Source organism: Antedon bifida, chromosome 1 (genome assembly GCF_963402885.1).
Source record: "Antedon bifida chromosome 1, ecAntBifi1.1, whole genome shotgun sequence".
Classification (NCBI taxonomy): domain Eukaryota; kingdom Metazoa; phylum Echinodermata; class Crinoidea; order Comatulida; family Antedonidae; genus Antedon; species Antedon bifida.
The window spans coordinates 3,581,732-3,604,457 of NC_136226.1; the positions used below are offsets into that span (position 1 = coordinate 3,581,732).

A 22,726-nucleotide genomic window follows, 5' to 3' on the forward strand; every position below is an offset into this window, starting at 1 on the left:
CTGTTTATAAGAATATTATAATAATTGTTTTACAAACATCAGTTAATGTTAGGCGATTTAGCGTTACGTTTGCTGTCATTTCCAGGGAAATTGTTTACATTTTTAAAAATCCTCATTGATATTATGGTACATTGATAAGAGTATTGCACCTTCAACAAGTAAAGTAAAATTAATATAGGCCTATAATTGGAATAAGAAAAACCTTTGCTTTTTTTAAACTTTTAATTGTATATCAAAAGTACGATTTTTGTTGATGCCTTTCTAAAGCAAGAGAACTGTTATTATCGACGCTACATAATAGAAATAATAATATCATACAATGTATTGTGATAAATCCAAGCATGACTAACTTTGAACAATAACCAAAGGCCTAGGGTAGTATACCATACAGCAAATGGTATGTTTGCTTCCTTCATGATTTGTCATTAAAGGCGGTATCCAACATTAACATGGCTTCACCTCCTTCAGAAAAATTTAATTGTTTCGGTTTTCCTTGGTAGCTACATATAAAGATCTTTATACGTAGTCTATTAAAGGTGTCTCTAATAAAGAAAAGGGACATATGCATATTGTTTTAACACTGTGTCTATTATTAATGTTAATTGCTACGGGATACTATATGCTAGAGCATGTACAGTATATACCGAGGCCTAGTTTTACTTTAGAATTGAAACCACCACAAAATGGTCATTATATGATTACTTTATGATCGATATTACAATACATTTTATTCTAAACAAGTCGTGTGCTAGGTCTTATTTATTTAATAGGTCTACATAACGATCACGATTGGTGTTTTCTATACGGTATTGTGACTTTAGGTCTATAAAACACAACTAGAAAACAACACTGGGCCTACTACTACTACTAGGCCTACAGTATTGTAGGTCTATAAACTGTTAGACTACTCTAAATTATATTAATTTTGTTTCATCCTCTTCAGATGCCTTACCTTCAATTCAGTTCTCTTACACCATAACAATGATCATAGCCAAAATATTACCAAATGTTTTTTTCTTAAAAATAGTGATAGCAAAGACCGTGAATATATACTGCTGCTAACAATTACACCAACGACTGATGCAGAGAGGGCGCTTGCGTTTGATGGCGTAAGAACTAATATGACGTTAACATGCACACCAAAGGTAGGGTATTGCCCTCATTGTATTTTTTTTTTCCAATAATACGAATTTCATGATAACAATGTGAACTAAATGCATCGATTATATAAATGCATCGGGAAAATTTGCAATCGAGTGATATGAATTCCGTTACGGTGAAGAAACAAATGCATCTCGTAGAAATATGGAAATGGTATATGAATTCCGTTGCGATGAATAAAACACACGGGGTAGAAATAGATCGAGTAAACCTGTATCGAGTAAATTATTGTGCAAAATGTCTTCCATTTTGTGAATTAGTTGAAACGTTTTAAATTACTTGTGGTCTAACAGTAATTATAAATAGTATAGTAGTTGAACATTGTAATTTTATATAAAGAGACACATAACATAAAGAGACATAAATAGCAATGATAGTATGTTCTTTTGTAATACAGATTACAGAACAGCAGTTCATAGTAGATGGAGAGACCTGATGGTAGACCACTTCCATATGAGGAATGACGATTTTAATGCTGCTGATGATGATGATGATGACTATGAGTCGTTCATGATATAGTGCCTCCAAACAGGGTTCTCCCTGCCTTATGTCCTTTTATACCTCATCTGGTGGTCACTTTGATTGTTGGTCGCGTCACTATTAAAGTAGAGATGGATTTTCCCTTCTTCCCACAGGGGAGTGACCCACTGGAGGTCCTGACCGGTCGTGTTTTTTTAACATAATTTTAGTTGAATGTTGTCTGGCATGTATGCACCGTACATTTAAATGCATTTAAATAGTTACCAAACTGACAAGAACTTGCTTCTTTTGGTATACTGTTAAATATTGTAAATGTAATTGTAAATTGTGAATAAATGATGACAATGAAGACAATGTATGCGGAGATAAATAAAAATAATTTATGCAAAAATGATTAAATCTGTGGAAACAATTTAAATCTACAGATTCGTTGTTTTTTCAGGGAGGCAATAATATCTTTAAAACAAATAAATGATAACAAATTTAAATTATTATTAAATTCGTCATTTAAATTTACTGTATGTGATTTGGATGAATCTCATAATTATGTTACATGTCTCATGATTCAATCACTATGCTATAAGAGGTGCAAAATGCACTGATTCAGAATAAAATTGTGTATTTGATCTGCTTTGTCATTGTAATAGTTTGTCAATCAATGTCAATCATTGAATCAGCAATATTTATATATTTTTTCAAGTATTTCTTCAATGTTAGAACACATATTTCTTGCAACAGAAATTGTTTCACTCGAGTTTTCTACTGGGCGCCGATGTTTGTCCTCGTTGTTGAAATCACTGAATTTCTGCAGCCATTTAAACCTAGCATCAGTTGCAGGTTGAATCTAGCACAGAAAACATGAAAAAATAAACAGAAAATAATTAATATTCATTTACAAAACATTATAATACAAAAAGTATTAGTTAAAATATAAAATAAGTAAATAAAACAAAACAAACATGATTTTAATAATGCAGATGATATGACTTTAACTGACTTTAATGAAAACCTTAAACGGATAACACTCACTCACCGATACAAGGTATATTAACAGATCCTTGAATTTATTTCGAAAATCTTTCCACTTTCTTTTATCTAGTATCTCTAGAATTCGTTGATCAACAGTCTCAGGTGGTTTTACCTTTGTAATAATAATGAAATCTACAGATTTAGCTTTGGAATTGGGATAATTTTTGTTTCCAAAATGTTCCATAGCATGGTTTAATGAATTACGGCCTTTCTGTAGCACAGTAGAAATGTTAGCAGATATGTTATCATCATCCATTAAAATGCTGTATTCCATTTCAAGTTGGCATTCTCTTAATGTCTTTAATTCTTGGCCAATCAACAATCCATCATCAGAAGAAGGCAACACTTCTGCAAGTTCTTGTTTCAGATTAAACTCTTTACGCCAGTTTTCGTCATCTTTAGCGACTGAGGCAATACATTTCAAAGCAGACATTCTCAATTCAGTATCTTTCATCTTTTTCGTTTCTTGTAACAATCGGTTGGCACCATCTAGACTTCTCATTTCTGTTGACTGCATAAACTTGTTTATGATCACTTCAAATTCTCCTAATTCCGCTGCTTTCTCGCCTTCTGCTACAAGTAAATCTCTTGTAAGTTGCTGAATAACATTGTCTTGTTCTTGTGTACAATTCTCGCTTTTAATACTGTCTAACATATCCCTACACTCGTCAAGATTACCTTTCTTCAAATTCATCTCAGCGAACTTAAGGCATGTCTCTGTCAGAAGCTTCTGATCGGGATCTGACATTGTTTCAAATGCTTTCAAGGCGTCCCTGTAATAAAAACAAGCATTCTCAAAGTCATCTATCTTTTCATGTAGCTCTGCATTCTTTTTGTTTAGTAAAACTTTATTTCGACCATATGATTTTGCAATTTGTTTATTAAAATGGTTTCGTAAAGTATTAACTATTTTATCGACATTACTCTGTTGCTCATCTATAAATTCGATAGGTCCATTCCCAGATTTGTTCTTTACGAATGACTCAAGAGCAATGTCTAAACAAACCTGGTTTTTGACAACTGCTTCATCATATCGTTTTCTTCGCATCATATACTTAGCATAGTTTCGGTTTATGTCAAAGCTATCAAACGGGTTATCTTCGAAACCAATTAATAGGTTATCATACTCGATTTCTGCTTGATCATGTTTTCCCTGAGAAGCTAAGGCATCTGCCATTTGTATCCTAGCTCCGACGTCTGATGGTTTCAACCTGATCGCATTTTTCAGACACTCCAGTTGTTTGTCTGTGTCATTCTTCTCCCGGTAAAGAACTGCTTCTTGAACAAATATACACGCTGCCTCTTTATATGTTTCTTTAGCATAATTTATAACCTTAAGAGCTTCTTCGAAATATAGGGAATCATTATTCTGCCTAATACATTTTACGTTACGTTTTCTTTTACATCTACAATCACCCATTCGGATATAGCAAGTAGCTATGAGACTCAATATTTTTGGCCTCGAAGCCTTTTGTTTCGCTTCGTTGAGTAGATTCATTATTTTGATTATACATGAATCATTCTTATTTTCGAATATAAGATAGTGACCACCATCTTTGTTGGATGACGTAATTGCTATAGACTCTTGGTCATATTTCCGTCTGTATATATCAGCTAAGATCGTCTTGGCATAGGCATGCTCAGCATCTAGTTGCAAGACGTCCTTCATGATTTCTTTAACACGATTCATTCCATCAGACCACTGGAACTTTGGTATATTATGTTTGTGTATTCGCCATGTTATGAGTCCAAGCATAAACATCCACTCGACATTTTCTTTACATTTTTCGTGTGCTTCTTTAAGTTCAGTCTCACTGTCTTTATATCTAGAAAATGATAACCTTGAAAGCGCAAAACCTTTAGTTGCATGAATACTTGCTTCAAACTTTCTTTTTTCTTCTTCTGCAGCACCGTGATATGCTGTAAAAAGTTGTTCGAGTTTCTTTTTGTCTTCATTTTTATCGCTTTCATTGCTTGTATATGAACACTTTAAGGCCAAACATATTGATGTGTAAGCATCTTTGGTTTTATTGTCAGATAATTCTGATATGACACGAAAGGCTTCATCATTTTTTTCTTTTGCTTTTGCAATATCCTTCTCATCCTTTTCTTTAAAACCTATGTATAAGTAACTTTCAAACAAAAGTGCTTCAATTTGGAACGATTTCGTATCTTCCTGATGTTCAGTGATTGATTGTTTCAACGACCTAAATGATCTAGATGTATTTTGAAGTTTCCAATTGTGAAATTCAACATCTTTTAAACCAAAATTGTTCTGTTCCATCCTGCAGGCCTATATCATATCAAATCTATAAAAAACAGTATATACGTAATAGATTATTTGTCTGTGGAAGATTAGATAATATAGGCGGCTTGACAGAAGACATACCATATCTCTAGTGTTTATTTTAATACAGCCAACCACTTAAGTGACATTTGGGTAGTCACATAGACATATCCAATAGAAGGTAGATTAATAAGAACTTTGAACACCGTAACTAGGCTACTGTACCTAGCACACATGGCATATATATACAGTATATACATGATAATTGATACTTTGTAAACAAACCGTATTCAACTTCCAATTGTTTGTAGAACATTAATATATAATATTGCATTTAGTATGCCTAAAACTGAATAAGCGCTTAGTTTGTATAACGTTTGTACAATAGAACGTACAATAAACAATAGACACGACAAAATACACTGCACAGTCGTGAATACCGATTTTAGTCAAGAATTTCTAAAATAATGATTAAACAACAATTGTATGTGAATGTGACGTGGCGGCGCCGATGCTATTATAGACAGATACGGAATTGTGAGTAGGCCTATTTAGGCTCAACGTCAAACCTCTAAGCTTAAAATAGAATTATTGAATATGTGGTAACAATAAAACTTGAGCTCTAGTGCCTATTGTCATTAAACAACAACCTACCAGTGAAATTAGGTCTACACTATAACATAATACTCCTTGTCATAAGCTGTTAATGACATTATTCTGATTACTATAGTGACATTTAACCGGAAATTCCCTACATTATGCGCATGCGCGACCACTTCTAATGCTTTTTTTTAAAACTCCCAGCTCACTATGTCGGTCGTTTGGTCTGTCGGTCGGTCGCTAAACACTACCTTAAATTTGTGCACGCGACTGCAGCCATGTATGGCCTTGTTTACAGTAAAAAGGCTACGTGTCGAGAACAATTATTCACTATCACAATGTTATGCATTTTATTTTATAATATTCAATTAACACAATGTGCAAATAATCCATGTTCCTGGTTTCAGCTGTCGTCAATCATTGTGTTGGCTATCGGTAGCCTTCATAAACTCTTATATAAGGGAAATGTTTCTATTCTATTCTTGTAAAACTGTAACAATACTGTATATAATAATGTATAAAGTGTTTATATAAAATATATATAATGTAAATGCCCAATAATAAGATCTTTTTTACACACCTTTGCTGCAAGACTAAACCAAGTTATCTTGTGAATATTAAAATATATTATAGGCATTATTAAGCACAATTTTTATAACTGGAATAGTAATACGACAAACTATTCCAATGGTCAGAATAAACGTTTTGTGTTCATAGACCTCCTTACCATCGTATACCGATGGATTCACCTCTTTAACCAGGGTTCCTTCTCAGTAAACCAGCACCATTTGTAGATTTCTTCAAGTATTTCTTCAATGTTAGAACACATATCTCGTGCAACAGAAATTGTTTGACTCGAGTTTTCTTGTAAGCGTCGATGTTTGTCATCGTTGTTGAGAGTATTGACAGCTTGTAACCATTCAAACTTAGCATTTGTTGCAGGTTGAATCTAACAGATAAAAAGTCCTATTATTATTATTATTAGTATATGTATCTCTAGAATAAATAACATATTTCTTAGAAATACACCAATTAATTATAAACAGACATATACCTATTATGATGTGTCAAATTACTACAAAACACTAATATTAATTTAAATATTTCAGGATGCAGAATATGAGACAGTTTGTTTCTACTTAGATGTTGCTACTCAAAGAAGCTATATAAAGGGAAACAAACTTACCGATACAAGATATTTCAACAGAGGTATGAATTTATTTCTAAAATCTTTCCAGCCTCTCTGTTTTAGTATCTTTTGAATTCGTTGATCAACAGTTTCAGGTGGTGTTACTTTCGGAATAATAATGAAGTCTACAGATCTAGCTTTGGAATTTGGATAATGTTTGTTTCCAAATTGCTCCATAGCATGGTTTAGTATATTACGGCCTTGCTGCAGTACAATAGAGATGTTAGTGGCTAGTTTATCATCATCCATTAGAATGCTGTATTCCATTTCAAGTTGACAATCTCGCAATGGTTTTAATTCTTGGCCCATCAAAGATCCATCATCACAAGAATGCAACAGTTCGGCAAGTTCTTGTTTCAGATTAAACTCTTTACTCCAGCTTCCGTTACCTTTAGCGACCGAAGCAATAGATTTCAAAGCAGACATTCTCAATTTGGTATCTTCCGTTCTTTTTGTTTCTTCTAATAAACGTTTCGCACCAACTAAACTTCTCATTTCTGTTGCCCGAGTAAATATTCTTATCGCTTTAATGCCATCTCCAGATGCAGCTTCTTTCTCTCCTTTTGCTACAAATAAGTCCATGGTAAGTTGACCGACGTGGTATTTCTCTTTTACACATGTCTCGCCTTTAATAATCGCTAAAACATTACTACAAACATCAAAGTTACCCATCTTCAAATTCACTTTAGTGAACTCAACTAGCGTTTTAATCTCTTGATCATGATTAGTATTTGGCATATTGTCATAATGATATGCTCGCAGGGCTTCTTTATAATACGAACAAGCATTCTTAAAGTCACCTATCTTTTCATGCAGCTTTGCATTTTCTAGGCTTGGTGCAACTTTACCTCGACTTTCTGCACGTTCTATTTCAATATCAAAATGTCTTTTTAAAAATGTAATTACGTCATCGACTTTGCTCTGTTGCTCATCTCTAAATTCGATAGGTCCATTGCCATAAGTGGTCTTCACAGATAACTGAAGAGCAATGTCTAAACAGGCTTGTTTTCGGAAAACTACCTCATCATATTGTTTTGCCAATGTCAAATAATTTGCATAATTTAGGTTTACGTCAAAGATGACAAACGGATCGTCTTTAAACTCCGACAATAAATTATCAAACACGTCAGTCGCATCCTCATGATTTCCAAGAGAAACAAAGGCCTGTGCCTTTTGCATTTTGGCTCCAGCGTCAGATGGGTTTAGTCTGATCGCACTGTAAAGACACTTCAGTTGTCTGTTTGGATCATTCTTCTCTCTGTAAAGAACTGCCTCTTGAGCAAAGATACACGCTGCTTCACCATAATTTCGTTTCGCACATTCTATAACGTCGTGAGCTTTTTTCAAATATATTGAATCGTATTTAGGTTCACTGCACTTCACGTTTCCTTTGACTCTTCTACATCGGCATTCACCCATTCGGATGAAACATTGAGCTATAATACTCAATATTCTTGGTCTGGAAGCCATTTGTGTTGCTTCGTTGAGTAGATTCATTATTATGATAATACGAGGATCTTTCACGCTTTCGAATATAAGACTGTGGCCAACATCTTGGTTGGATGATGTACGGTTCATAGACTCTTGTTCATATTTTCTTCTGTACATATCAGCTAAGATCGTTTTGGCATATGCATGATCGGTATCCAGTTGCAATACATCTTTCATGATTTCTTCCGCACGATTCATTGTATCAGACCATTCAAACTTTTTGATATCATTTTTGTGTTTTCGCCATGTTAAAAGACCAAGCATAAACTTCCACTCGACATTTTCTGGACATGTCTGGGCTGCCAGCTTTAGCTCAGTCTCACTTTCTTCGTACCTAGAAAATTTTAACCTTGATAGCGCAAAACCTTTGGTTGCATGAACACTTGCTTTGAACTTTCTTTTGTCTTCTTCTGCAGCATCCTCGTATTTTTTTAGGAAGCTTTTGAGTTTCTTGTAGTTTTCTTTCTTTTCGCTTTGTTTTGTTGTAAACCAACATTTTAATGCCAAATATATTGATTTATAACCATCTTTGATTGACTCAGAGGAGTCAGGCAATTCTGTTATGGCACAACAGGCTTCCTCATTTTTCTTCTTCGCTTTTGCAATATCCTTTTCATCGTTGCCTTTAAAATCTGACATGTACAAGTAGCTTTCAAATAAAAGTGCTTCAATTGTGAACGATTTTGTATCTTCTCGGTGTTCAGTAATCGATTGTTTCAACGATTTAAATGATTTACTTGTATTTTCAAGTTTCCAATTAGCATGGAAGTCAACATCTTTTAAATTCAGTTCCATGTTGTATGACTATATATGTCAACAGAAAAAAAGAAAACATTCTCATTAGATTATTTGGCTCGAAGATAAGATAACGTAGTAATAGTATATTACTATCCTGTATTTAAAATAACACCAGAAATCTCTCTACAGCCAATCATCAAATTAATATGTTTGTAAATTGAAAATAATAACTATCTAACCTATGACCTATACAAGAAGAACAATAACACAAGAATTGAGGTGAGAAAGGGAAATAATTATAGCATTGTTACTGTAGGCCTACTTCCCGAGATCGAACGACAAAAATATATTTTTGACTGTACTTTTTATAATATAATATAATAATCAATAGACTATGATACCATGCAATAACATTTGTATTGACATTAATTGCTAGCACTTTGAGACATTGTTTGTAACACGGGATGTGACACTGCGTTGTTGAAACTAATTCCGGCGAAGAGTTTATTACACACTTCCTTTATTTCAACATAACGTATCTATTTGTAGGATCAGTTGTTTAGTGAATTCATTTTTTTTAATGTTGTTATTGATACGCGAGAGTGATAGGTGGGGCGGGGAGGGGGCAGGGAAAGAGAGAGGAGGTTATTAGACAAATTACACAATATATCGCTAGCTTTTGTTTTTTTGGTAAATCCCAAATAAATTACCCGGGTAATTTGACTTCATTGGCCAATTATTGCTGACTTTGGTGGGTACAAGTCAAAGTCAAAAGATTTATAATAATAAAGTACAATAATTTAGGTAATACACTAAGAGGGGCAACATTAAAAAAAGCAAAGCTTGAGAGAGGCAGTCCAACAGACAAGGAAAAGAGGACAACACGGGAACAGAAAACATGACAAAAACTGCAATGAAGACTAACAATTTACCCTACCGAAAGAGTAAATAAAAAAAAAAGTAATAATTTGATAACTGGTGTCGTTTCACTGAGAATAAAAACTTGTCTTTGATGGGAACTGGTAAGTTATTTCAGAGTTTTGAACCAGTTAACTGAATATTATGTTTAAAATAAGTAGTTTTGTAAAGAACCTAATAAAGTGGATACTTTGGACAAGATATATAGCGCCACTCGATATTGTTGATGATATTCTGGACTAAAATAATTGTTAGACAGTCTTATGAGACCCAACTTAAAACATCAAAATAGGGAGAGATTTCTAAGATAATACATTGTACATCTACATCATGATTTATTATTATATTGTAGTCAATGTATTATTATACAATCCACGGATGCGTACGGATGTTGTTACTCAAAGGTTTTAGTGAACAGGCATGAATTGCAATTGTTGGTAATATTTAAATCACCAAAAAAACGACGAACTTGTAGTAAATTCTATGCTTAGTTCAATTATATAAATTATTACTGATTAGGCGTAAGTAGGCCTATGTTTTCTCTATAAAATGATTACATTATTTATACTTACGGTACCGCCTTGTCATCGGCCCAATAGCATTTAATACTTATGTCGTATTATTGTAAAATCTACAACATGCGCATGCGTCATGTTAATGTCTGGTGACGCTAAAAATATCTTGAAATGTTTGTTTTTGAATAATTAACTCTGAATAAAAAAGGACAAAACCATTGAGTTTTCTAAAAGACCCAAAACAACGTTCAATTTCATTTTGAAGTATAAAGTTTTTTTATTTTCACCTGGTAGATTAAAATAAAACCACAAAACCCACATAAACCTAAAGTAAAACTTTCTGATGGTAATAACAGCGCGATATCTTATGCCGCATTTACACAAAGGCCATGGAATAAGATAATAAAAAGAAGGGAAAAAACGAATAGGAAAATATGTTAAATCTAATGAAGTTATCGGAGTCGCTACTGTGACTTGAAAAACCAAAGACCAAGTCATATCCAGTGCGTCAACAACAGTGGTTGATTTTTGTTTTTAATAAATCTAAATATTACTCCTTACCCCTGTATAATATAGCTAAAATATCTAACTTACCCATTTTAATAAATATAACTGAAATAACTACAAATAATAAGGGAATAGTCGTCAAAAAATGTTTGTGTATTCTAATAAAATACTAGCATTTTTTAACAACCGACCACCTTTATGGTAATGAATTTTAACATAACGTCACGCCACAGCGCCCTCTCTAATAGAAACCCCAGGATAAGTTAAGTGCAAACATTTTATATTTATAGATGTTGTATGATTCTTCTCTTTAAATTGATAAAATAAGAAGTATGTTACGCAACTACGAGTTCGTTTACAACTGTTTCCCATTCCTATTGAAGCCTTAATAGCAACATTTTCAACAATATTTCTTCACATGAAAAGCTATATTAATGTACAAAATAATGAGTTTTTCTTAAATTAAAAATTGTAAAAAAATGACTTAATTTAAAAATGTCCAAACAGAAACAAAACGCCTTTCGATTTATTTCTTATTCACATTTGTGTCGAATATCAACAATCATTAGAGTGTCTATTAAACTTTACATTTTCTTGAATAATATATTTTCTTAATGGATTAGTGTTTTTTATTTCAAATTGGTAATTTAATCTTTGATCTACAAGGAGAAGGGCTGCGGTTAAATGACCTGCGGAGTGTGAACAATAGAAAAAAGATCGAACTAGACTTTAAGTTCAGAACTGAGTATATAAATATAAATATATAGCTTGTAAAAACTAGTTTTCTTTGATTCAGAAATACCGGGATGGTGTCCGGCGGGGAATAGTTTTACCTTAGTTAAGCATAGTTACATTCTTTCACATTATTGATCGTTTCCATCCCCGAAACCTCGACTAAGAAATACCGGAATGGTGTCCGGCGGGGGATAGTTTATTACCATTAGTTAGGGTCTAATGTAAAGCACCTAGAGGGGTCAGTGATCCATTAGGCGCTATAGAAGTATTGTTTATTATTATTTTATTATTATTGGTTACGGTACACCAACATTTCCATGCCAATAGAATACTAGATTCTATGGTTAAAAGTCCGATGCCTTTCATTCTTGGCTGCTATTTTCACGTTTTTCTACTATTCATTTGAAATAGTTGGCAGTTACTCAATCATCAAGATTATTTATCTTCAGATTCATCTCAGCGAACTTAAGACGTGCCTCCGTCAATAAATCCTGATCACGAGTTGTATCTCGCATTCTTTCAAGTACTTGCAAGGCGTCCTTATAATAAGAACAAGCATTCTCAAAGTCACCTATCTTTTCATGTAGTTTTCCATTTTCAAGATTTGCAACAACCTTATCTCGATTTCTCGATTTTACAATTCTGATACCAAAATGTTTTTGCAAATACCTAATTATGTCAACGACTATGCGTTGTTGCTCATCCATAAATTCGATTGGTCCATTACCAGACGTATTCTTCACAAATGACTGAAGAGCAATGTCTAAACAAACCTGTTTTCTAAAAACTGCCTCATCATATTGTTTTGTTGATATCAAATAACTTGACAAATTTAGGTTTACGTCAAACATGACAAATGGATCGTCATTAAATTCAGATAGTACATTATCAAACACGTCAGTCGCATCCTTACGTCTCCTTAAAGATTTAAAGGCCTGTTTTTTCTGCATCTTGGCTGCGTAGTCAGATGGGTGTATTATGATAGCTTTGTAAAGACACTCTAATTGTTTCTTTATGTCATTCTTTTCTCTGCAAAGCACTGCTTCTTGAACAAAGATACACGCGTACGATTCTCCGTATTTGTTTTTCGCACATTCTAAAACGTCACGAGCTCTTTCATAGTACAATGAATCGTAATTAGGTTCAATACATTGCCAGTTTCCTTCGACTCTCTTACATCTACACTCACCCATTCTGATATAGCATTGAGCAATGAGACTCAATATTCTTGGTCTGGAAGCCGTTTTGGTTGCTTCGTTGAGTAGATTCATGATTTTGATTATACAAGGATCATTCTTGTTTTCGAATACAAGACTGTGGCCACCATATTGGTTGGATGATGTACGGTTCATAGACTCTTGATGATATTTTCGTCTGTAAATATCAGCTAAGATCGCCTTGGCATATGCATGACCAGCATCTAGTTTCAATACCTCATCCATAATTTCTTCAGCAGGATTCAGATTATCATACCACTCAAACTTCCTTAACTTACTCTTGTTTATTCGCCATGTCATTAGTCCAAGCATAAACTTCCACTCGACATTTTCTGGACATTTCTCGTTTGCCAGTGTCAGCTCAGTCTCACTTTCTTTGTACCTAGGTAATCCTAACCTTGACAGTGCAAAACCTTTAGTGGCATGAATACTTGCTTCAAATGTTCTTTTATCTTCTTCCATGCAATCCTGATATGCTGTAAGAAGTCTTTTGAGTTCCTTGTAGATTTCTTCTTTTTCGCTTTGATTGGTTGTAAACCAACATTTCAATGCCAAATATATTGATTTATACCCATCTTTAAGTGATTCTGGTATTTTGTCAGGTAATTCTGATATGGCACAAAAAGCGTCCTCATTTTTTTCCTTCGCTTTCGTAATGTCTTTCTCATCATTGTTATAAAAATCGGACACGTATAAGTAGCTTTCAAATAAAAGTTCTTCAATGGTGAACGATTCTTTGTCCTCTCGATGCTCAGTAATTGATTGTTTTAATGACTTCAATGATTTACATTTTTTTTCAAGTTTCCAATTAGCATGAAACTCAACATTTTGCAAATCAAGAACGTTCCGTTCTGAGATTGATGCCTAATATGTCAACAGAAAAAAATATGCATTATTTGATTCGATTGGTAAATTTTAAAATACATAATTATAATATAATAATACTGATTATTAAGTGTGTGTATTATTATTTATTTTTTCTTGATTATTCGGCCTTAAATTACAAAGTGCTGAATGTGAGATCATCATTTTAACATTGCGACTCTCGGACACACACAAACAGTTTATTCCGTGAATACCCTTACCTTTTAAATGTCATACTAATTACATCTAATAGTATCAAACTTTATTTGAAAAAAAATAAATATCAGAACTAGAAGGGTGGGTTAGGCTCAAACAAAAAAAAGGTAATGAAAGTGTTGTTTACCAAAAATAAACATTTTGGCCATAACACACAACTATCAATGTTCTTGTTATTAAGACAAAATGCAAAAAGGAGGCGTCAACTGCGGGAAAAGTTTTTTGGATTGCGAATGTGCATGTCCATACAACTTAAAATACAAACATCACTTTAATTGTTTCTCATACGTTTATTCTGCTATGTTTACCTTATAATGGCCACGTCCCTCTGATTTTTCTGATCCAGAAACCTTTGGAGAGTTTTTTGCTGAAGTGGTATTGCTTTTTGTACTAAAGGTGAGATCTAATTAGAAACCAAGATAATGTTTTTTTAGTATAACATTTTAAAATATCTCGTATTTTTTTGAAGCATTACGGAACTCGTATAACTGTTATTTACTTTATTCTATTGAACTAAATAACAGGATATGATATATGATAACAGATAGTTAATATATTATTATATTATGGTTTTTCAAGGGATTTTTTTAATTGATTCTTACTTCCTCTTTCATTTATTATAATTTAATTACCATATTAAACATATTATGTTTTACATTTTTTTTAATGATTATCATAATGCGAATTCTTAGGCGCACCGAGACACAACTTGTGTTGACCAGGGTTTAATTTGACCGAACCTTGGTTAGCAACGAGGGCGTATTCCCATACGGTTTGGGGTTTTTTTTCAAGGCTTTATAAATCCAGGATAGTATTATTATTAAAATGTTTCTCAGAAAAAATTAATCATTAATCTTTTCGGCAAATATACATATTATGCCCATAAAGCTTAATTTCATAAATATTATTTTAGGTACAGCGACAATACAAGTTAAGATAATGGATTGGAGAGATTTTTAAACTTCACAATTTTACAAAATTGCTATTTCGCTATCATAACAATTGCTCTTCCTCTAAAATAAGGTAAGGCCATACATTATACGCCAAATCTCCCCCGCAAAGCAGAATTAAACTTTTCTTGCTTTATCAATCAAAATAATGAAATTATAAGTGTAGAATTACATTTAATTACATTCATTACTATTTCTCACCTTTTCCATTCAGCTTATAAAGCGCATCAACGTATCTTTGTTGATCAAACTGTGTCTCCCAGGTCTGTTCAAATTCTTGCCGATGTTTATCTGTAAACATTATTCCTGCTATGTCTTTCAGAAGTTTCCCACTTTGATGCAGAATCCATAAATTTGAAAGAGCATTGGGATCCACTAAAGACACATGGAATACTACAGATCCTGTTGTTAAATCACTAACTTCATTGCAACCAAGATATAACAAGTAAGATTCAAGTTGTCTCAGTTGGTCAAAACATGTTGCTAAAAGCTCAAGTTCCCTTTCATGTTTCTTTGGAGATGTTTGATCTTCAGAATCATCAGCCTTTCGTTTTAGTGTTATGGCTAGTACAGCGCCTTTAATAAAACATAATTATAGACTTTTAGACAAACATATTTATTAAATATTTTTTTCAGAAAAAAACAAAACCTTTATTTTATAAGCATTTAAAGCTCAGATACAGGCATGAATTTTAAATATAATATTTGGTTAATTGTACATAAATCAAATATTTGTAACAGAAATCAAGACGAAAAAACATGAATTTCCCTTAATATGGTCAAATACAAAATTTGGCAAAATTCTTCCATAAAAACCAGGAAGAGTTTTTTTTCAGTAGTTAGGTAGTGTAATAATAAATGTAATAACATGTCTGGTGACTCCCTAGAAGGTGAAAACAGATGGTGGATATACGGTGGATAATTTTTGCTATAGCATGAAAATAAAAATCTGAAGTTGAATAAAAATACCAGAAATGTAATATTCAAGTTATATTACCTATATTTAGTCATCTGATAACATTTTTTACCACACCGTTTATTTTTCATAGCTTTTTAAAATGCCTCTCTATTTAAAAAATTTGTGTACAAAAGAATAGAGATTTTACTGTGTAATTTGAACTATCCTCACTGATAAGAAAGTGCTTATTTTCAACAAGCTTGTGTAACACAAATAAAATCCCAAAAATTATGAAACATAGGGGAAACTATAGATCGATAATTATTGGAATGTATGATCAATAGAAATTTTTTGCCCGCACCTGGCCTTTAAAACAAATAATAATACTATTGTCTGACGTTGATTTTAAATAAAAAGAAGTATACTGTATATACTCTGGGTTATTGTTTAAATTAAATTTAAAAAAAACATACATACTATTATTTAGCAGGTGATTCTTGGCTTTTTGGTTAAGACAATTTGCAAACTTCATTGTTTTTCCTAATTTCTCTTCAAGAATTCCATCTCTTTCCAACCGTAGTACTAAATCCCAAATATTTTGGAAATTATCGTCCAACTCATAGTAAGCGATGATGCCACTTAACTCATCTGGTCCAACCTCTCGCAATGCATTAAACATGCTCTTCCGATAGTTTGACACTTTGACAATTTTCTTATTTTGAGTATTAATACCACCATCTAATATATACTCAATTACAAGATCTTCTGCCTTTTTCAAACATGACAGTTTTGCGATATCTAATAAAAGCTGAACATTATCATGTGCAATTAACCCAAACTCTTCTAGATGATTTAGTAACTGATGTCCTGAAGTTGCAGTTATGAGGTCACTGTAATGCAGGATGTCGAATAAACAGAATCTCAACCATTTGAACTTGTGGGAATCATAAATTTGACCGAATTTACATTTAAAGGCTTTGAACTTTTCATGGGCATCATTATTTGCCATTTCATCAAAACCGTTTCTGTCTGTAAACAAATAATTAATATAAATAAATTACATGGTTAGGCTACTAAACTAGTAGTTAGTTAAATTATCTACGTCGTTATGCAAGAAGTAAAAAAAAAGCACTGAAAATAAAAATAAATTAATGCTGTTTTTTTTCATTCTAACAGATTTTCTCATCTGTATCGTTTCAAATTAATATGCATGGGCACAGAATTGGCGCTATAGTTTGCAAATTTATTTATGGGACAATTTTGAGGTCAATTTCCTGTCCCTACAATCACACAAATTCCAATTTTGGTTTGGACACTAGTGACGATGGAAAATGGTACATTCAAAACTGACCTATTCCGTAAACCCGACCACGTATAAAAATGTGTACCAGCTCCCTAGGAATTTTCATCACCGACACTGTACTAGAGTGTCATTGATCACATTTTTTTCAAACCAAAAACGTCATTTATCTCATCATCTGATATTTGTGTTAAACAGTCGGCCTACGTCGGAGAAACAAAAAACACTCTCCGTATGAGGATGACACAACATAGATCAGCAATCAAAACATTAAAACGTGATCAACCAATAGCCGAACATTTTAATTCAGCTGGTAAAACTCGCAAAGACAAATGAAACCACTGGGAATTACTACTTAAAACCACAAAACGATTTAACATTAGGAACATCCTCCCAGATTGTAAAATTATTCAATTTACAATCTAAATTTAAGTTCCAATATTAACCACTATTTGACTTGATATTTAGTTCTCTATTCCTAAATTGTTTATATATCTACCAATATTCATTGTTTTATAATCTTACTCAGTCTCTCCACCCACTATTCCTAGCTTGTGCATCTTTTATTTTTATTTCTTTTATTTCAGTCCATCGTTTGCTTGCTTTATAATACAGTAACTGCATTTCAGATTAGGATTTCCTAATTACACAATAGATCCTCATTGCTGGATATCCTTATCGAAAAGAAACATCTTACTGAGAAACATGGTATCAAATTACAGCAAGTGTAGCTTCGCAATTTCATAAAAAGAATACAATTACAAGGAAGCACAATCGGCGTTATCAAATACGAAAACAAATACAATATTTAACTCATACATTGGCCTTATGACTTACATTATGCAAGTTGATAATTTCAACTAAGAAACAGGAATTTACTTAAATAAATGTTGTTGTTTTTGGAAATTGTAACACATTTCTCTGTATACCGTATCTCTATATATATTTATGAAAATTATAAACTTTTTTAGAAATGATTTTAACTTGTTTTGAGACATTAAATTGTGTAGTGTATTTCAAACCCGCTCGCCGATAAAATCGAGAAAATCTTATAAAAACCAAAAATACCGTATCTACTGTATTGGGAAAGATATGAGCTTTTAGTAAGCAAACGTTAATTTATTACCATTTGATAAATATTATAATGCAAAAAGTATATACTATAATAAATTTTTAAGAACATAAGGCAGCTGAGGTTTGCCATACTACTGTATATCATACAGCATATGAATATTTGCTGTCATTTAAAGGCCGTTTTCCTGGGTCTACATACAACAATCTTTATACATAGTAAATTAAAGGTGTCTAATAAAAAACATGTGTTTATTTATAATGTTAATTGCTACGGTACATTATGTTGTAGAGCATGTAGGTATAAAACTAATAGTTTTATACTTTGAGACCACATGGTCATCTATTATTGCAATACAGTTCATCCTAAACCAGTCGTGGGCAAGGAAGATCATGATTGGGGTTTCTATACACATTTGTGACTAGGCGTAACTAAAAAACAACACTAGGCCTACTACTGGCCTAACTGTAGGTCTATTAAATATGTTATTATAATAATATCAATATTGCTTCATCTTACCTTCAATTTAGTTGTCTTACACCAAGCCAATGAACATAGCCGGAATATAACCAAATGGTCTTTCTTCACATAATAAGATAAAAAAAGATCGTAATACTGTTGCCAACAATTACATACAATTACACCAACGAATGACGTAGAGAGGGCGCTTTCGTCTGATGACATAAGAACTTACATGGCATTATAATGCGCAGTCGATTGAGTGGTAGCAGGATGATTTGTCCCGGGAGGTCCGTTCATGCTTAGCTACTTACCCAGGTAATTTGGGTTCATAGACAAATTATCGCTGACTTTGATGGGTTGATCACCAATATACCCGGATAAATAACTAACAAAGCATCTTCAAAGTATGGATGTACCGCGTATAAGAACAGAATCGAAACTGTAAAATAGAATGACGTTATCGGAAACGTTAGATCAGCGGTCGCTACCGTGATTCGAAAAATCAAGGTCTTAAATAATATTCCAGTGCGGAAATTCACCGTCTATTTTTATACAGAGAAGTCATATCCAGTGCGTCAACAACACAACAACAAATTACTTTACAATCGATCTTAATATTATTTTTATACCTGTATAATATAGCTAACTTATCCAACTTACCCATTTTAATAAAATATAACTGAAATGACATTTTAAATCTACGAACCATAAATTCAAATGAAAGAGGAGCAGTCGTTTGAATATATCTGCGTAACCTAATAAAATGTTAGCATTTCTTAACAAGCGACATCATTTTTAATAATAGCATAGTTGTGTACTTGTATAACACTTTATTGTTAAGACAAAACACACGTTTGTGTTCGTATACCTCTTTCCATTATCATACCGACAGATTCACTTTTTTATCCAAGGTTCTTTTTCAGTGATCCAGCACCATTTGTAAATTTCTTCAAGTATTTCTTCAATGTTAGAACACATATTTCTTGCAACATGAATGGTTTCACTCGAGATTTCTACTGGGCGTCGATGTTTGTCGTCATTGTTGAGATCAACGAAGTCCTGCAGCCATTTAAACTCAGCGTTTGTAGCAGGTTGAATCTATCAGAGAGAAACGTAATTTCAAATGTGCTTATGTAATCTTTTTTATAACTAAAAATAACAAAAATAGCTCACTAAGCATTTAAAATACAAGTACTCTAGTAGTTTTTGTTTATAACACTGATAATGACAATACTTCATTAATGATTCTAATTTTGAATTTGCAGATTTGATATTTTATGTACATTTAACTTTACTTAACAGACAACGCCGAATGAATACTACAATAAAGAATCTCACTTACCGATACAAGATATATCAACAATGGTTTGAATTTATTTCGAAAATCTTTCCATTGTCTTTTATCTAGTATCTTTTGAATTCGTTGATCAACAGTTTCAGGTGGTGTCACTTTCGGAATAATAATGAAGTCTACAGATCTAGCTTTGGAATTTGGATAATGTTTGTTTCCAAAATGCTCCATAGCATGGTTTAGTATATTGTGACCTTGCTGTAGCACAATTGAGATGTTGGTAACTATATCATCATCACACATTAGAATGCTGTGTTCCATTTCAAGTTGGTAATTTCTTAATGCCATTAAGTCTTGACCCATTAAAGATCCATCATCAGAAGAAGGCAGCAATTCAGCAAGTTCTTGTTTCAGATCAAACTCTTTACTCCAGCTTTCGTTATCTTTAGCGACTGAAGCAATAGTTTTCAAAGCAGACATTCTCAATTTAGTATCTCCCGTTCTTTTCTTTTTTTCTACTAATAAACGTTTCGCACCATCTAAACTTCCAATCTCTGTTGCCCGAGTAAACATTCTAATCGCTTTAATGCTATCTCCTGATTCAGCTGCTTCCTTTCCCTTTGCTACAAATAAGTCCATTGTAAGTTGACGGACGTCTTTCTCTTTTACACAAGTCTCGCATTTAATAATCGCTAAAATATTACTACAAACATCAAAACGACTCATCTTCAAATTCACTCGAGCGAATTTAACAAGTGTCTCAATTTTCTCGTCGTGGCTTGTATTTGGTGCATGTGCATGTGCTTTCAAAGCTTCTCTATAATAAGAACAAGCATTCTTAAAGTCACCCAACTTTTCGTGTAGCTTTGCATTTTCCAAATTTGCTGCAATTTTGTCTAGACCTTCTGAATGTTTAATTTTGCTATTGAAATGGTTTCGCACATATTTAACGATTTTATTAACAGCGGTTTTATACTCATCTAAAAATTCCACAGGTCTATTCCCAGAAGTGGTTTTTGCGAATAACTCAAGAGCAATGTCTATACATTCTTGGTTGCTGCAAGCTGCATCACGATAGTCTTCCTTCAATGCAAGATAACATGCATAGTTTTGGTTTACGTCAAACAAGACAATTGGATCGTCTTTGAAATCAGATAATAGATTATCATACACAACATCTACATCATCATGTTTTCCCAGAGAAGCTAGAGCTTTTGCCTTTTGCATTTTGGCTGCAGGGTCAGATGGCTGCAGTCTTATCGCATTTTCAAGACACTCCAGTTGTTTGTTTGTTTCATTCTTTTCTCTGTAAAGAATTGCCTCTTGAACAAAGATACACGCTGCTTCACCGTATTTTTCTTTCGCACATTCTATAACGTCATGAGCTTTTTTATAGTATATTGAATCGCATTTTGGTTCACTGCACTTTGTTTTGACTCTTTTACATTTGCATTCACCCATTCGGATATAGCATTGAGCAATGAGACTCAATATTCTTGGCCTCAAAGACGTTTTCTTTGCTTCTTCGAGCAGATTTAGTATTTTGAATATAAGTGGATCTTCTACGTTTTCGAAAACAAGACTGTGGTCAACATGTTCAACTTCACTGTATGATCTTTTTTGGTTAAATCCTTGATGATAGCTTCGTCTGTATATATCAGCCAAAATCGTCTTGGCATAGGCATGACCAGCATCTAGTTTCAATACTTCGTCCATAATTCCTTCAGCTCGATTCAATTCATCAGACCACTGAGACGGGTAAAGTTTACGTTTTGGTATTCGCCATGCTATGAGTCCAAACATAAACTCCCACTCAACAATTTCTGGACATATCTCGCTTGCTAGTTTTAGCTCAGTTGCGCTCTCTTCGTACCTAGAGAATTTTAATCTTGACAGAGCAAAGCCTTTGGTTGCATGAATACTTGCTTCAAACTTTCTCTTGTCTTCTTCATCACTATGCTTGTATACTGTCAGAAGGTTACTGAGTTCCTTTAAGTGTTCTTCTTTATTGCTGCGTTTGTTTGCAAACCAACACTTCAATGCCAAATACATTGACTTATAACCATTTTTAATTGATTCAGGTATTCTATCAGGTAATTCTGATATTGCACGAAAGGCTTCCTCATTTATTTCTTTTGCTTTCGAAATATCCTTCTCATCGTTTCCTTTAAAATCTGACATGTATGTGTAGCTTTCGAATAAAAGTAGCTCGATGGTGAATGAATTTGAATCTTCCCGGTGTTCAATAATTGACTGCTTTAACGATTTAAATGATTTACATGTATTTTCGAGGTTCCAATTAGCATGAAAGTCAACATCTCGTAAATTAATAATGTTCGGTTCCATGATGTCGGTCTAAACCTGTATCATATCAACAGAAAAATAAATAATTATTTATATTTATATATATTACCAAATAATAATAATTCTGTATTGATTACAAAATACGTGATTATTTTTATGGAGATAGGATGGTAAAAACGAGGTGGGCGTGGTTATACGTAAAGTAGGTCAATAAAACCTTGGTTGTACACTCGCTCAATATAGCAGCTCATTTCATGGAAACATCTACCATGTAGGCCTACCAGCAATGTTCACTAAAACTCTCTATCGTAGTATAGACCATACCCTGTAGCCCGCCTGTGTCTTACCCAAGTACGTTCCTGGCTGAATCATCCGCAGGTTAAACATAAGCCTACCAAAAATAGTGATAATAATTCCTAAAAACAAGATAGAATAGGCCTTCACTGCTAATATTATAATACGTTATTATATTTTGAGAAAATGCCTGGAATTTCCACACAAG

At 33.1% G+C, this 22,726-nt stretch overlaps 2 protein-coding genes across 2 annotated transcripts; both read right to left on the minus strand.

Moving 5' to 3' along the window:
• Positions 1-5,124: 5,124 nt before the first annotated feature.
• LOC144840348 (uncharacterized) lies at positions 5,125-9,032 on the minus strand. Its single transcript, XM_078696173.1, has 2 exons — positions 6,744-9,032; positions 5,125-6,506 (listed from the first exon to the last, which is right to left on the minus strand). Exons 1-2 carry the CDS (start codon positions 9,030-9,032, stop codon positions 6,303-6,305), a joined length of 2,493 nt encoding a protein of 830 aa, XP_078552299.1. The 3' UTR covers positions 5,125-6,302.
• A 10,197-nt stretch (positions 9,033-19,229) lies between these two features.
• Positions 19,230-22,691, minus strand: LOC144837511 (uncharacterized). The gene is made up of 3 exons (XM_078692667.1): positions 22,572-22,691; positions 19,972-22,281; positions 19,230-19,727 (listed from the first exon to the last, which is right to left on the minus strand). The coding sequence occupies exons 2-3, from the start codon at positions 22,264-22,266 to the stop codon at positions 19,524-19,526; spliced, it is 2,499 nt and encodes an 832-aa protein (XP_078548793.1). The 5' UTR covers positions 22,267-22,281; positions 22,572-22,691; the 3' UTR covers positions 19,230-19,523.
• Positions 22,692-22,726: the final 35 nt, after the last annotated feature.